The sequence below is a fragment of the Pygoscelis adeliae genome, unplaced genomic scaffold, assembly GCF_000699105.1.
Source record: "Pygoscelis adeliae isolate BGI_AS28 unplaced genomic scaffold, ASM69910v1 Scaffold22, whole genome shotgun sequence".
NCBI lineage: Eukaryota > Metazoa > Chordata > Aves > Sphenisciformes > Spheniscidae > Pygoscelis > Pygoscelis adeliae.
Window position 1 is genome coordinate 2,198,776 of NW_008824350.1, and position 17,563 is coordinate 2,216,338.

A 17,563-nucleotide genomic window follows, 5' to 3' on the forward strand; every position below is an offset into this window, starting at 1 on the left:
AGTTAGCCTAAAACTCTTCCTGTAATCGTGTATGGTTACTATATGTTTTAATTAGCCAAAACAGGTGTAATGTTAGCTTTACTTGCGAAAGCTCTTTTATGTGCTAACTGGTGACAGCAAGTCACCATACTTCACTGGCCTGCTTTTCCTGATTTAAGTCTCATGCTTCTGTTTCACCCTTGTGCAGAATGAATTCTGTAAATACTTGAGTAATCTTGAACAAGATCCTGAACACATGTAGGGAATTATTCTGCTAAACTACAAAGTAGTGCTAGTGAAGAATGTTGGGGGAGTAGAGAATATTTTAATGCAAAAGGAAGTATCTGAAACTGGTGCAAGGATTAGCACCCTTCCTTTTCAGGAGTAACTTCATATTAATCACATTAAAACAGCTGTCCTATATTGGGGAGGCATCCAAACCTTTGTCACTTGTGTGTAATCATAAATAATGCTCTTAGATTTGTTGTGTTGCAGCTGCACAGATCTGTGTATAAACAATATGTTGGTGATGTGCTGCTATACTCACCTAATAACCTACTGGAAAACCATGAGGCTGAAATATCTCATTTTCTATCTCTACTCATATTAGCTTAAATTTTCCTTAGCTGCTGTCTCAGTTTAAATAAGTTCAAAAACAAGTTATACTCTTTATATATGGTTTCAAATGATTGCAAAATACTTTGTTCCGAAACTTCTCTGTTCTGACCTTCCATGAAGGCAGGTGCTTTTGCATGCCCATCACTGATATCATGTGAATTTATATGCATGTTCTACATGACCTAGGCTGGTGCAAAGTTCTGAATGATCTTACACCTTTTTTGGGAGTGATTTGTCGAAATCAACAGCTGTTACTAATGATTCGAGTGCATCAGGTGCCCATGTGATAAAGCTAGATAATGTATTTTTAAACACTACCAGGTATTTCAATGAGATCAAGAATGGCACCGTAGGAATGCTGGATAGGGAACGTAAGATGATGACTGAATCTCCTGTTGTTTTAAGTGTGTTTATTTTGGTATAACGATGTGTATTTTTTTTAGGGAGGAAACTGCTTTCTCTGTTGTCTAAAGGTGAAAGGGCTATTGTAACTCTCAGTTCCTTCCCCTTTAAGCTGGACAGATGCTGGTGCATACATTAACTGTAAATGGACATGCAAATCTGGAGGAAAAGAGTTATTTGTCAAAGAACCACATTTTGGAATTAGAGTGGGTGTGGTTTTACATGCTTATTTTTGTTTACAGTTGTACAGTACCACTGAATGTCAGAGCTGCTTTAACTCTAGGTAATCTGAATTTGGTAAAAATCCGGTTCTTGCCCTTTGCTCACAGCTTCTAGTCAGTATCACATTCAGAGGGTTTGATGCCCCTTATACAGAAGGTTGATGGTAAATAGTTAGAATTAAATTTGTAGGGTAAGCTGTGGAGATGAGCTGTTGAAGAAGGCTCTTTTTAGGTTGAGTTTGATGGTATTAGCTAAATTAGCTCTGATGTTGACTAATTTAAGATAGACAAATCCTTCCAAGCTTTGCTTTTTGTGTGGAGATATAAAAATGCCTAGTAGTAAAAAGATACATTTCTTTCCACTTTAGGGTGGGGCGCTGCCTCTGCCAAGTCAATAAAAAAATTACTATAATGCTTGATCATTCTGCATTTTAGCGTCTCTTAAGAGAAAGAAAAGGACAAAGATTATACACTGTTACTTACGCAGACATGTCTGTCTTTGTATTATAACCTAGACTGTTACGTACCTCTCTAATGTAATTGCTCTCCTTATGAATTAAACATTATGATAAAATACATAGGGCATTTAATTTGACCTGCTGCTGCTTTCATTTGTGTACATGCAAGTCTTAAGCAGATCAGTGTTAAAATGTTTAATATTGTGGTGCAGTTTTGAATAGTCTTGTACCATTGGGAATAACTAATGAAAATCAATAGCTTTTATTAATGATTCAAATACATAAGGTGCCCATGTTGAACATGGTGTTACAGAGTGTATCTTAAAATGCTGTCTAAATTGAGTATTTCAGTACATGCATTTGTATAGTTCTTACGGAGGTTAATGAGAAAAATACCGAATTTAAATCACTTTAGGCTTTATTTTATGGTGAATAAATGGACTGATAAACCTTGAAGACTGATGGTCTTTGATGTCATGAATGGCCTTAGTTTCATTTTCCTAGGGCCTTAAATATCATATTTGAGCTGCCCTGTGTGCCAAAATAAAGATCTGAGTTTGCCCTGCTTCATTTCCCCAATTACTTATCTCCCTCTCATCATCCTAGTTGAAAAGTGTTGTGTTAATCTGATTTGAGTAGCTGAGGGGATTCCTACAGATCTCTGTTTGCTTGTAGAATGAGTGCCATGTCTTGGAGGACAAGGAACAAAATGAAAGAAAGGGAAAGCTACTTTTTATTATAGCTGTTTTAGATGACTATTCAAAACTACCTTATCTTTTTTTGAAGAATATTAACTATGCACAAGAGGTATGTATTCTCTTAAGGAAACTCAGTGCAAGTGTTTTAATGAATAGAACTTATATTTACTTTCCTTACTAAAACAGATTAATGAAAAAAAAAAAGTAATCCTGAATGTTGGTTCTTTTAAAATTATTTTTATTTGCAGGTATGGGATAAGATCTTTCCAGAGTAATAAGCATGGTTCGAGAACGAAAATGCATATTATGTCACATCTTGTACAACTCAAAAAAGGTAAATAATTAATGCTTTACATCTATCGATAGATACTAATATGAAGATACTAATATGACGTGTCTAAGAAATGCTTCCATTTTAAAATTGTGCGAAGTATGAGGATTTGTGCCTCTAACAGGAATATTATTGATCTAGGTCTATCACAAATCAAATAATATATTTGCATGTGCTTTAGAGTATCTTTCTTGAAATGAGCTGTGCAGTATGCTTGATTCTGAATGTTAAAAATATTGAGGTCCTTGAGTTTTTTATGTTGTATAAAGATAATAAAGTGGAAAGCATTGAAACATTTGGCTATAAATTGTGCTATGTTAAGAATACTGTAATACATGACTTTTGTTATTCCTTTTGGGAGGTCTGTGTTTCTGTATGGAAGGAGAATGTGGAATTACGCAGCACAGCATGCATTTTCATTAATGTGTCAATTTGGTGCGTATCTTCTGTGTACTGCATATCATGCAAAGCCTGCACTGAAACCGAGTGTTTCTTTATGGGCCTTCGTATATTGCTTAGCCACATGGCACATGGATACCTTGCAAATGCCAATGTATTAATTCATGCAACTCTTCAAGGTTGAAGATGTTGCCTTCCCTTTGTGGATGGGATTTCAAGGACTAAAGAAGGATAGGGATTAGTATCTGTTCTTTGAAGATTTCCAAACACTTTGGCTCAAACACCAAGAGAAAGTTAAATCTTCTGAACTGCTTCCTTTCACTGAATTATGAACATTCTTTGTCTTCCAGCAGCTCTCTTTCAATAGCGATTAATTATACTACCACTGCAGTTCACGGATAAAGGTTGCTGTAAACAACAAACTGACGTGTTATGTACATCTCAGTTTCTGAAGTGCATCTGGCAGAGTAAAATAGTATGTGATGATGAAATTACAGCTGTGTCATAATACAATACAGAGAAACTGCTCAGATTGCACAGGAAAACAGTGTTTTAAGTACTGTGGTTCTGGAGAGTGGTATCAATGAGTCTTTTAATAAAAATTATGATCAATAGTAATTTGTCAAAAATCAGTCTAATAAGCTTTGCTACATGCACTCCTGTTTGTCTTTCTCCTGGAATTCTGCTTCCCTTATGTTGAATTCTAATGACTCCTGCGTGTCCTTCCTCAGGAAAGGTAATGTTATATGACTTCCTGAGAGTGTGGCTACTTGTGCTGTCATGGTCACAGAAATGGGAATGGCAACTGCTACAGCCCTACAGGAGTAGAGTACACCTTCCTGCAAGGCAGGAGAGTTCTCAACAGTGAGCTTTTCAAATGTGATACACCGTTTTGTTTTGACTAATTTTACTTTTTTCCCCCATGTTGAAGGAGATGGAAGAACACATGAGAAGCATGCTTCACCACAGAGAACTTGAAAACCTGAAGGGAAGGTATGAGAACAATCTTGCATCCTTCCTCTCTGTGCAGTTTGTATGTCACTCTCTGGAAGAACTCATGTCCTATTTCCCCTACAAGCTGAATCACACAATTTATTTTTATGTATCACTTAGTTGTATGCCTTGTGATAAAGCTGGCAATGAACATGTTCTCTTAATGTTGAAAACTCAGGAGGAAAACAATGATGTGGAAGAAAGCTCTCCTGTGTTTCTTGGACTGCAGTGAAATAAAATTAAAACCCATGTTTTTTAGGTCTTGGCAGTTTCATGCTTGGTTTCTTGGAAGCACTAGAATTCTGCCTTTGGCAGAATTATGAACACTGGAATTTTCCTTTTTAAAATGTTTTCTAAAAGTTTTCAATGCTGTAGAAGCAACTGTTGATCTTTTAAACCACTATGAGAAGACTGATATCTTGGATGTAAAGTCTGCATCTGTTTGAGTGACTGCTTTGTCCTCCGCCACCCTGGTCCAGTTGTTTGGTTAAGGGACCTAACCATGGTGGATGGTGTTTTCCTTCTGGTTTCCTTGGTTTTATTTGCAACCTTTGGAAAGCAGGAAGAGGGAGTTAAGGGGTATTCAAATATCATTCTGATAATATGGAATCAGAGTATAACCAGAGTGCACTTAAAAGTGCTTTCGGGTATATGGGTTTTGAGGTAGCCAGAGAGATTAGATAGTCTGCACTTAAATATTTGACCTACAGACTAATTTTTAATCATCTCGCAGCACAAACTTTATATGGAAATGACAAGTTTCTTTTACACACCTTTTAAAGGACTAACAAGTGATCTTCTTTCAGCTCTGAGGTGTGGGAGATCCGTTTTGTCAGAACATCTATCTTATATCCAGGCAAGAAAAATTGTAGACTGTTTCTGTTCGCACGCTAGTTTTTCGTTCATGTAGCTTTTATTCTGCTGTTTTGTGTAAGGTGAGAGTACCTGTTAGGACTCTGGGCCCCTTGTTTAAAGAGTTAACTATTCAAGAAAGGCTGAGTGAAATTAAGAATCTGATCTATATTGTGATAGATACTATTGCCAGTGTAGTTAAGTTGTGCCATATTGAATTATAGTAAAACTCTTAAACTGTTCAGTTTTATAACGTTTCAAGACTAGAGGAGGTTTGCAATTTATTTCTCTTCGGTAACTTTTTATATACAAAGCATACATACAGCTGCAGAAAAGTGTCCATGTTTGGAGTACGAGATTGTATTACATATGTGCCACAGCTGAAGACATTTGTTTGAGCCAGCTGTATAGTATTTTATACTACTGTTGTGTATAATTGCTAAGTATTGCTGTAGTTTGTCTAAATCAGCAACCTAATATGTTTTTAGGTTAAGACTTCCGGAAAATCTGTAGCATATGTGTATGCCCACTTATATCTGCTAACAGTTCAAATTGTCTCTCTAAAATAGAAAATAACCCTTATTGCAGGACGACAAGTCAAAACATAGTGCGTACCTTGAAGTGCATGTTAACTGTCAGTAAATAACCTCTGTTGTCTGATTTCTACTTCCATTTAATATTTGATTAATTTGTCTGGGGCTTCACAAACAGGTCAGTAAACTGGGAAAAGGGCTTCTGTCTTCAGAATCTCCGTCGTCAGCCTGTCTTTAGGCAGGGCCTGTGTGGACTATCAAAGTGTTGAAATATGTTGGAAAGAAAATTAAATAATCTCTCCCTCTTGAAATGAAATTTGTTTTAGTGGGATTCAGAAAATCTTCAACTTGTCTGGATTAACAAAGTTGTCACATTGAGAAAATGTACAAAACATCATCTTGGAAGCTATTTCATTTTTTCAAATAAAAATTGCTTTGTAGTAAATATGGAGGGCATAAAAATGATAAATTCCTCACATTCCCCACCCTCATTTTTTTTCCCCTGCCATTGCTATCCCTTGCTCAGCCCTACGTTTCTTGTTTGTTTGGGGTTTTTGTGTTCTGAATTTGGCTACTTACTTAAAAGAGAATAAAACAAAAACAAAAAAACCCAAATAATTTTGTTTTCTTCTCTGCAGTGCCCCACACAACTGGGTTGTGGGAGCTAGGAACATTCTGAAAATGTGCCTGGAATCAAGCGCATTATGCTATTCATAACGGGTTAGAAGGATTTGTTCTGTTACTGAACAGCTGGGAAGGGGTTGCTCAGAAACCTCAGCACTAGACACTGATTTAGGACTTCTGGTCAGCTAACTTGTAGAGCATTTCTATTCTGGACTGTTGTCTTCTGACAATGATTCTGAGATCCTCACCACTAGATCCTCACCGCAGAAAGTGGTGAGGATTACAGCTTAAAATTTTACATATTTTGGCATCTTATTTCTGGCCTTCTAAGTTAATATTTTTTTAGTTTATGACTCTTGAAGGTAACAGTAATTTCTAGAAGTTATATATTGTGTCCACAGTGGCTTGCAAGTGATCTGACAATTCTTGGTTTTCCGTTTCCATAAGAATGAAATTAGATTAAATTTGTTTCATCAGCATTACATTTTCTATTATTATGGTAGCTGTCTTCATTACTTCTTTCAGAAGAATGCATGGAAGATGTTTGTTTTCAAAATGAATTATGAACTTCATTTTTCACTGTGCAGCAGCAGCCTTGTTCTGTTCCCCTGTGCCTCTCCTTCCTTCCATTTAAGTTTAGTAGAAGTCTTTTAGGAGTCTTACAGCCTTGTAAAGCAAAAGGTGCTCCAAGTAGAAAATGTGAAGCACAAGCAACAGCCTTGTGAGTGCGGCTGAATTGTGTAACAGAGGATAACACCATCAAAGTGTGTAGTATCAGCATCTTACTACCTTCAAATTTAACATCCAACTAGAAGTCACTTTTTAGACTTCCTGTAGAAATGCACACATTGGTTCACACTTTTCTCCTTTTAAAGTTAACTTAGTAATCTCAAGGGCTAGAATAATTTTCTGAAACATTTTAAGGCTCTTCTTTTCTTGAAGTCTTACTCCATGTGATAGGTAAGGAGTATTGGATGTCAAGTACAAAGCTTTAGTGTTTTTTGTTTTGGTGGTTTTTTTGTGGGTTTTTTTTTTTAATTGAAAGTGAAATCATGCTCTTGTATGAGGGATGTTGAGTCTGCCATCTGAAGTACACATCCAGTAAATAAAGCTCTTGGATGTTTTCATACTGAGAATACTTCTGTCATCTTTATTTCGAACTGCTTTTGTAAGATTGTGTGGTGTTCCTGTATGGTAGGGAAATGTGTAGACATGATCAGTGTGTGTCGTGGAGTGTGGCCAGTTCTGGCTGATGTTAATGGGGGTAGAGGAAGGAAAGAACTGAAGGAAATCTAAAATCCCTTAAGTGTAACTATCTGAACTCCTAGCCAATTCATCTTCAATTAAAGCAGTTGTTCATATAGGAAAAAATAGAGTTGTTTTATCTTAAGGTTCATATAGATTAAAAGCAGGACAGATAAGTCTAGTCATAACCCACTTGAATCTTTTCTTTCCAGACTATCAGTTGATACAAGAACCACAGCTTTGTAATTAGTAACTCACAAGTTAGAAGTGATAGAAACAGGTTCTTTGTCCTTAGGCCAACCACTGATTCACTGGCTTTGCATGAAGTTAGTAAAACTCTGCGTTTATTTAGTTAGTGTATAAATGAGGGTGACAAAAGTTTTACGAAAGAATTGAAACATGGGTCTTATGAAGGATTTGGATTGTTCTCTAAAACCTAACTGGTACTACGGAGGTATGTTTCACATTGAAGTGTCCTTACGATTGAAGTGGAATGTTGTGTAAGAGCAGCACCTTTTTCAGCAAGAAGCCAACTTTCTATTTGCAGTTTGTCTTGTGTGATGACCTAAGTTAAAAATAAGTCTTATTAGCAATGCATAGCTGTGCCATTTATGAGTGTGGAGAGGATTCTTCCGACGGCATTAGTAAAATTTACTGATTGTATTTCGTTATCTTTATTGGGTTAATGAGATAGCCCAAAGTACAATATATAGTATCTGGGCTTTCAATATTTATTAGTGAGTGTGAAGTGTGCAAAATGAAGTACACCCCTCTCTGGAAAACACAGACAAATTTGTAAGCTACAGACTTTGTAAATTAAATTTATCCAAATGTTTCATCTGAAATTAGTTAGGCTAAATAATTAAATGTAAAAAGTGTAACTTTTGTGAATTAGTCTATTTAAAATAAAACGCTCTCTAGCTGTGCCTGAATGACTGCATTGGTTAAATATCTCAACTATGTTAGAAGGAAAACCACAGATTTCCAGGATAAATAAAACATAGCTGCTGACACTCCATTAACCACTCCGATAAGGATGTTGGCTTAATATCTTGAGTGAAAGTGCATCTTTTGATCTTTTTCTCATTTTATTTTTAACTTTTCTCTAAAAAACCAAGGATTCGTGTTTGTCTTTTTCCTTTGTGGATCCCATTTTTTTGACCCCAGTCATGAACTGTGTGTTGGTATTATAATGCTACTGTTACAAGACTTTGGTCTCAAGTGTGCCATGGGGATATGCAGATCTGCTTTTATGAATTAAATGGTAGAATTGAAGAAGGCATTGTGGAAGCTGGCAATAAGTCCCAACTTGGTCCCGCCGAGTTATTTGCAGTGGACTATGCTCTCATTAAGTTTTTTCTGACTTTTTTTAACTGGTGAACATATTTTCCTTGTTTAGGTTTATTATTAACAATGTATTTCCTTAACGGTGGAGTACTGAAAGGATTTGTCAGGAGAACAAATAAGGTATTTTTAGAAATCTGAATTTCGTAATAAAAAAAAAAAGAAAAAAAAGAAGAAAAAAAATGTTGTAACCTTAATCCAGTATTCACTGAAACATGAGTAAAGCCGTTTGTCTGACACAGCTGTCAACTTCCTCCAGCTGAAATAATTTCTGTATTTTTTAAGATAAGTCCTCCAAAGTAGAAAGCAGACCTCATGCACACTTGAACCAAATAAAGTACAGTGAACTGAAGACACCCTCCCATCACTCGCTGTGCTGTGGAGTCTTTGGATTCCAGGCAGCAGTCTCAGCTGTCCCAGTTTAGGTTATGTTGTATCAGGATTGGCTGTATCCATGTACTGCCTCCTCCCTTTTCTAAATTTCACTGGGGGAAGGCTCAAGGCAAGGATTAAATGTAGAAGCTGTCACCAGGCTTCCCCAGTGCAGCTGGCACCATGGATGGGCTTCAGAGCAGCTCCTGCTAGCTCTGTAAGCCTTCCACTCTGCCTCCTCGCTCACTATGTTTCCTCTGAAAAGATTTTGAGTACAACAATTCAAGAAGAATTCCTCCTCCCAGTTAACGCAGCTTTATTACCAAGTCTTTTACCTCTTGATTGTTGGAAAAAAATCTTTTAAAAACTGACCATCAAAAAAATAGACCTTGAAAGAAAAAGCCAAAGAATTCAAGTAACTTAAATATCCCGAGCAAAACCTAGCTGCCTTGAACGCAAGCACATTCAGAGGAAACAAAGTAAGGCCAGAGATACCTGCCATGCCTGTTGGCAGAGCTGAAAGTCCACCCTCTGCCTCTCTTCCTAGGGACAGCAATCATGAATGCCGGGTGTGCAGGGTGACACTGGTGGGTTTGTCAGCATATGCCAAGCACATCTCCAGCCAGCTGCACAAAGACAATGTTGATGCCCATGACAGAAAAGAGGAAGAGAAAGAAGAGGCAGAAGAAGAATACCTTGACAAAGAACTCGTTCAACTAATCAAGCAAAGGAAGGAACGGAACCGGTGAGTTTTCCTTTCTCCTCTTAGGTGATAGAATTGCTTCTAACACAGCTGGGATACGCTCCTAAGGCTTAGGTGTTTATGAAACGTAAACTGCCTGTAGCTAGTGTACTTGTTAATGAGAACAAGCCAAGAGACCTATGTGGATATTGTAGTTTTAACATGTAAATGTGATTCTGCTGAATGTTCTTGTTCTGTTGATCTACTACTAGTAAGGAATAAAACTATTCTCCATTATGGATAAAAAGAGTCCCCAGTGTGGAATCTTGTGTTTTGAGATCCCTAATGTTTTTATTTTAATAATTGATACCCATTCAACTGAAAGGCTTAATAAATGTGACAGTAGTGCTAATACTGTTTGGGGTGGGAGCTGTCTATAGGAACGTGGCATTTTAGAAACTGTTGCTAAACATGCTTTGTCATAAAACTTTAATCTGACTTTTTAAAATGAATTGGCTTGTTCTGTCAATGTCACACTGAAATCACATAATCCTTGAATGAAATTTCTTACCTGTTTTATCTTACTGCTTACCATTAGCTAAACATAATTCTAGTGGCTCACCATGAAATAGAAGGCTGCAGAGAGTAATAAGTATTGCCTTTTATCTTCCATGTGATTCTGCAAGTGTGCATTGCCAATACGATGTTCCAGTTGGGAATATATTGTTTGAATAGATTTATGGCATGACGATGGTATTAAACGGGCATATGATTTTTGAAAGAAGCTTTTGCTTGCTGTGGTTAGAAATTTCAGTTAGTGTCTCCAAGTGCACAAATCTGTGGAGATTATTTGGTTTTGACACCATTCTGTCATACTAGGGTGTTCCTAGTATGTACTGCACGATGGTCATGTTTTCATATTGGTCAATGTAGGTAGCAACTATGTCACTTTTCCTGGTTTTATGGTAAGGGAGTAATGCTGTCAGTACAGTGGTATTCTGAGGCAACTAAAATCTTAGAAAATCTCTTTGCTGGATGCCAGTTTGGAGGGGGGGGGGGAAGAAAGTACATGGATTAAATTACTAATACTGCAAAATTGTTTCCATTAGATCATAATCCAGTTGAGTCAGCTCCTAGAACTTACAGTATCACTTAGACATCGTTTCTTTGAATTCTTGTCTTAGAGCTCACTTTATCTTATGCAGTAGCCCATTTCCCATTAGAGAGGAGTAATTATTTGTGCATCTTTTAGCAAAACTGGAATGTGTTGAAAACTTAAAGGGTGGTACAATATGAATTTTCAGTTTACTCAAATCAATTGTTTCTGAGCAGTAGCGTGAAAGTTTCCTGTCGTGCTTGTCCAGGGATCTAGAATGAATGTATTCATGTAATGTCAGAAAGAAGCATTTCTGTAATCAGTTTTTGGAATACTTAGAACATTTAGACTGCTAACCCTGGGAATAGCTGTCAGTGTTGTAGCATTTATCTCTAAATGTACATGTGATAATTTACCACGTGTTCATGATAAGTTGCCAACTACAAGTACTATCCAAAGGGCAGTAGATCGTGCTCATACAGACTCAGCATTGCATGCTGTGGATTGTTCAAGTCTGGTTAAAACAAGACAAAAATATTTTTGTAAGTGAAGTACAACTTCTGTGGATGTTTTACATCTGTGTTTTAACTTAAGCTTTATAAACTGAGACAGGATATCAATTGTTTCCTCCAGTAAGTAGAATAACTGCTTTTCTCAGCCTAACTTTCCTTCTATTTTGTATTGATTCACTCTAGTTACACCATCTAACACCAACAGAATAGTGTTCAGAAAAAATAATCTCACTACTGATGAATTTTTTGTCTATCAACATTACTCAAATTACAAAGATTATACAACAAAACAAAGCTTTCTTTTTGTTTGTTTCTTATTAGTCCAATAACTAGTAAAGAGAAAGGAATATTCTCTTCCGAGTTAAACAGAAATATTTAAGAATTAGTCTATTGAACTGCCCTTGCACCAAATCAGTTGTTCTTGTAAGAACAGTTTTGAAATATCATATTTAAGTAAAGGTACAACGTTAGTTTTGAAGGTCAAACACTACAGAAGCCTGAAGAGTAAGGCAGCTAAATAAGTTCTCCGTTTCTTTTTATTAAAAAAAAAAACAACTTTTCTTCCCAGTGCAAATAAAATGCATGAGGCTTGTGTGCTGTTGGATTTCAGTGGAACGGCATCAGAATGTAGGTTTTTCTCAATTGTTTTGTAGGCAAGCTGAACCAAGCTGTGCAAACCAAGAATTAGAATGTGATGATAGGAGAACACAGAGAAGGCGAGAAGAAAGAACTACTTACAAAGAAAGAGAAGCTTATGATCAGTCATCGTGGCATCATCATAACGCATTACAAAGGGACTGGAAGTGGGAAAAGGATGATTATATTAGTCCTAGACAAGGCAAATTTTCACACTCTCAGAGGAACCTTAATATAAACAGGCATTCAGGTGGCCCAAGGGGACGCTCTGGGTGGCACCAAAATGTTTCAGGAAGGTCTTCAAATCGGCATAACTATGGGAATTCTGGAAATGTTTGGCATCCAAATGGGCGGGGAGGAGGAACATCAAATTGGCATCACAGTGCTAGGGAGAGAAATTCTACTTGGCACTCAGAAGGAACAGGTCATTTTTCTAGCTGGAATTTGAAGAGTTATGGAGGAAACTGGAAATCTAGTCCTCATGGTGCAAATGGCTGGAATTTTGGAAGCTCAGGAGAGACATACTCAGTAGAACCAATTAAATATAATAAGGAAAGATATGCATGGCAGCGGCAGGAGAAAGACACTGAAGTTCCACCATACAGAGATCGAAAAAATAGGAGTGACTTGCTTGATTTTACTAGTGATAAACTTCCTTCTGAGGGGGCATTGGATTTTGGTACATCGAAGCAACTAGAAAGCAAAACTTCCAGAGCCAATGGAAAAAGTGGCAATCCTTCCAGAGATAAAATGTATCGCTGGACTCCTTACCCATCCCAGAAAGCTGCAGAGCAGCAACCACAGTCTGAAGATAATGTTTCTAAAACTCCAGATAAAATGGATTCTGTATTTATGCCTCTTACTGATTCTTCAATGAAAGGAAAAACTTGTGAAGCCAATGTTAGCCTTTCAAAACTTAAAAAATGGGAAGCATCTTCCCCTTCTAATGTAACCTCATATCACCTTGATTCTTGCAAGGTAATGAAAGACACTTCCAGTGTTGAAAAGCCTGACAAAGATGATGGCAGAAGTAATAGGATGCCACCACTGAAATCCCCTCTTCTGAATATCACAGATATGAAGTTATCTTCCCCAAAGCAAGACGCAAACAGTCTCTTAAAAAATATTAAGCTTCTGTTATCTTCAACTAGTGGCAAAGAGCAGAATCATTTGAATGCACTGAACTTGGAAACAAACAGTTTCTCCTCTTATTCATCAAAGCTGCATGGTGCGTGTGCTGGTAACTTACAAGACAATAAAGATGTGCTTGCTAGCAATCTCGGAGAGCCTGTTAATAACTTAAGTGAAGCAGAACAAAACCCCAAAGATGTTCAGTCCAACCGTTCCTTGCAAAACGCTCCCTTAAGCTCTTGCAAGGATACAAGTGACCAGAATAGGGAAGAAACTGGGAAAGCATTGCCAAAGAATGAGTTCAGACTAGATTCATTAGAAGATGTGAGCGATGATGATTTAACAGGAAGTGAGAAGTCAGAAGCAAAAGTTGAAAAGTTGGGTTCTTCTGTTAGTCCTTGTTTACCCTGTGACACTCCAGAAGGTAAACCTGCCACCTCTGAAAAGGAAGATGATGAAAAGCCAGCTGCTTCAAATATTTCTTCTGCTGATCTAAAAGATTCTACATTTCAGATGGAATCCACAGTTTCTCCATCAAGCAGTCAGGACCATTTGCATGTGGATTTGAAAACCTCCTCACAGGATGGAGAAGGGGATGAAGAGCGTGTCAAGTCACATGATCACTTTGAAATGGAAGGTTTTGAAAATCCTTCAGATCATGAGCTGCAAAAAGGAGGAAGCCAGTCACTAGGCCTTCTTCCTGATTTAAGCAAACTTGGCCTCCCTGCCTCTCTGCAAAGAGACCTGACACGACATATTAGTCTGAAGAGCAAAGTCGGGACGCATCTTCCAGAGCCCAATCTCAATAACGCACGGCGCATTAGGAATGTGAGTGGCCATCGGAGAAGTGAGACTGAGAAGGAGTCGGGGCTTAAACCCACCCTCAGGCAGATTCTTAGTGCTTCTCGCCGAAATGTAAACTGGGATCAAGTCATCCAGCAGGTAACCAAGAAGAAACAGGAACTTGGCAAAGGTTTACCAAGGTTGGTAACTTTCAGATGTAATCATGACTCTGTGTGTGTGTGTTGAGGGGGAAGGGTTGTTTTTCTCCAAATCTGAAATGAATTCCAGAATCCTAAAAGTAAGACTTCAGAATGAAGCTTGCTATACCACGATCTTTTGCATATACAAATAACTTTGAGTTTTTATGATTGCTTGTGTGGATGTCTGTTCATAGGTAAGTAATAGTAGTCTGCTGCTCAGAAAAGATTCTGATCAGTTCATAATTGTTGCTTAATATCTGAATATGGACACTAGCAATATATTTGCTTTTCAAGTTCTAAGCGGAAGAATGTAAAAATGCAATCGGGATGTAAACGGTGCTGTGACAGTTGCTTATTTCTTCATTTATTCAGGAGTACAAGAAATGCTTGCATTGCTGCAGGCAGAATAAATGCTCCCTCTTCCTTTTGTTAATCTTTTAATCTGATACGCAGTTTGGTTTTGTGTTTAGAGGAAGCAGTTATATAATACTTCACTTTTGAAACTTTCTTTAAACCTGAAGTTTTTGAAGCATCTTGAAAAGATGTCATATTTGCTTATTCCAAACTTGGTTTGGAATCATTATAACAACATGATTTCTGACTTGGAAATCATGCTGTCAGTTCTTAGCTACTAAATCTGATTTTGTGATACACAAAAGATATTCCATTGCCAGATGAGACAGAAAGCACAGAATACCAGTGTAATGAGTTGCCGGATCTCTTAAAGCAGTAATGTGCATTTGGGGAAGGGGGAGGCTTTTTTCTAGATTTAGCTGGCTTGTTACATGTGTATTTATTTTTCTTTTTATCTTGTTAAAGGTTTGGCATAGAAATGGTGCCTCTTGTTCAAAATGAGCAAGAGGGTCTAGAACTTGGTGAAGAATCTGATCTGTCTACTCTGGAAGGATTCCAGTGGGAAGGGATTTCCTTAGCAGTGCCTGGCTCAACCAGAAAACGTAGCTTTTCTGAAAGCAGTGTCATTGCAGACAGAAATCCTTCTGCGTATAGCTTCTTCAGTGAACAAGCCAAAATAAATGAAAGTGGGCAAAGGCAAATAATTGCAGCCAGCCACTCACATCACATAACATCTGGGTGTGAGGCAAGCACTGACATTGAGGCTGACTTGAAACGGGAGACATCTTCTCTTCCTTTGTCACCATTTATGTCTGAAAGAACTGAGACTAGTGGAAGGAGACACAGCCTACAGGCCACCTCTGAGGTCACAGGCCTCACAAAACAAGACCAGGAGAGCTCAGAGAAAAGAACACCTCTTCTTGAAAAACAAAATGTACTAGAAATCTCAGAAGAAAATTGTCCAGCTTCAAATAATGCTTCACTTCTTGCAGTGTCTAATAACATAGATGCAGCTACAGACAGTAGCTGCACATCTGGTACTGAGCAGAATGACAGCCAAGGAATTGGAAAGAAACGAAGAGCAACTGGAGTAAGTGTGCAATTTTGTCCAGCTTTGGTGCACTAAAAAATGTTTTTTCCCTGTCAATGGTCATTCAACCTTAGAATGAACTCCGCAAGGAAGACTTTCTCCATTTGATTGTCTTATGCATTGATAGCCTCAAACTAATTTGCTTGTTTGACTTAATTTTCTTTAAGAATCTTTTCCATTTCTGCCTCCTTAGTGTAGGACTTCTGCTTAATCTTTTTTTAATTAGTAGGAATGGCAAATGCTCTTTAATTTTTATTTGGTAACTGGCATGCTATGCTGGTAAACCAGAGCTATTAAAATACTTCCCGTGGAAGTACTTGGTGTTGTAGCAAGGATCTTGGTGTTTCAAAACAAATGGAAGCTAGACTGTAGTAGAAATTTGTTTTCCTTAGATGTTCCTGGTTTTGTGGTCAAGCAAGGAAAGACAACCCTTTTTACAAAATTATATACTTAAAATGATATCCTTAAGTCTGAATTTGTTTCGCTGTCCTGTCTTGGACTTACCCAAAGGGGAAAAAAAATGTTTCTGATCAAAATCCTCAAAATGGTTTTGTTATATGCAGAAGCGATTAATTTTAATTCCTCACTGATTTAATCCTCTAGACCTTCAACTAAAACTGTAGAGCAGAAAATCTGACCCAAGTGTGGTCTTAAACATCTGAGCAAGTAGAAGGCTGTCAGCTTATTTAATACTTCTTCCTAGCTGAGATGAAAACATGGCACTCACTTTGTTGCCCTCCCTCTTTAAAGGGCAGAGGGAAGGACGAGTTATACAAGAATGTGCGAAATTAATTGTATATTCTTCTCTGTGGGTACAAGTAATCGTTGAAAAGATGGTGGAGTTTTGACTTTTTGATTTAGACAAAATTGCTCTTGTAACTTTTGTTAATAAATTATTTTACTTGCAGGAGGGATCTTCTCCTGAAATCCCTAGTCTAGAAAGAAAGAATAAGAGAAGAAAAATCAAAGGTAAAAAAGGTGAGTATCATACTTACGTGCATCTAATATAGAGGTTGTAAATACCTAGTAATATTTTGACTTGGCTAAAATGGTAGTTCCTTAATGTTACTTTGGTGCTTCTTGGGCTCTTACTGAAGATCATAGGGTGGACTGCTCTCAGGTATGCAACACATTCTTCTCTGAAGAGGCCCATCTTAATTTGTCAGAAGTTATTTCTAAGGGAAGGCTTTGTGCCTTCTTTCTGTCTGTAGTTCATGGTCCTGGTTGCACAGATGGGACCTTTGCTTTCCCCTGCTCAGGGAAGAGAGGTTTGTTGCCTCTTTGGATGGAAGTTCTGAAGGGAGAAGCACCCATCACACCCTTCTAATTCAGCCATGCAGCTTTCCCTTTCTACTTCTGGGTGGTCTCACCAGAAAACTTGTACTCTGCATAACATGGGCTGTGTTCTGTTTTTGACATCTCCGTCAATATTTTTTATTTTTTGACTCCTCCTTCCCTGTCCTTAATGGAAGTGAATGTGGAATGCCTCACTCCTTCCTGCTCCTGATGAAAGAAAACTCTTATTCTGGCATTAGACAGGTCTTTCTCAAACATGCTGTCCTGGTTTCTGCTGGGACAGAGTTAATTTTCTTCCTAGTAGTTGGTATAGTGCTGTGTTTTGGATTTAGCATGAGAATAATGTGATAACACACTGATGTTTTAGTTGTTGCTAAGCAGTGTTTATACTAAGTCAAGGACTTTTCAGTTTCCCATACTCTGCAGCACAGGAGGTGCAAAAGAAGCTGGGAGGGAGCACAGCCAGGACAGCTGACCCAAACTGGGCATATGACGTCGTGCTCAGTATATAACCTGAGGGGAGTTGGCCGGGGGGCAGCGATTGCTGCTCGAGGACTGGCTGGGTGTCAGTCAGCAGGTGGTGAGCAATTGCATCACCTGTTTTCCCCTGTGTTCTCTCACTCTCTCCCCCCCCTTACAATTTTTGTTGTTGTTGTTATTTCAAGTATTAAACTGTTCTTATCTCAACCCACAAGTTTTCTTACTTTTGCTCTT

At 37.8% G+C, this 17,563-nt stretch overlaps 1 protein-coding gene across 2 annotated transcripts in view; it reads left to right on the top strand.

Annotated features, from left to right (window-relative positions):
* The first annotated feature begins 2,628 nt into the window (after positions 1-2,628).
* The window catches only part of ZNF106 (zinc finger protein 106), a 35,986-nt gene continuing 21,051 nt past the window's right edge, over positions 2,629-17,563 (top strand). For both annotated transcript variants that reach the window (XM_009319209.1, XM_009319210.1), the window contains exons 1-6: positions 2,629-2,710; positions 4,038-4,099; positions 9,617-9,814; positions 12,013-14,109; positions 14,929-15,553; positions 16,462-16,531. In XM_009319209.1, the coding sequence (XP_009317484.1) occupies positions 2,657-2,710; positions 4,038-4,099; positions 9,617-9,814; positions 12,013-14,109; positions 14,929-15,553; positions 16,462-16,531 (3,106 nt within the window). In that variant the 5' untranslated portion in view covers positions 2,629-2,656. The remainder of the gene's footprint in view (positions 2,711-4,037; positions 4,100-9,616; positions 9,815-12,012; positions 14,110-14,928; positions 15,554-16,461; positions 16,532-17,563) is intronic.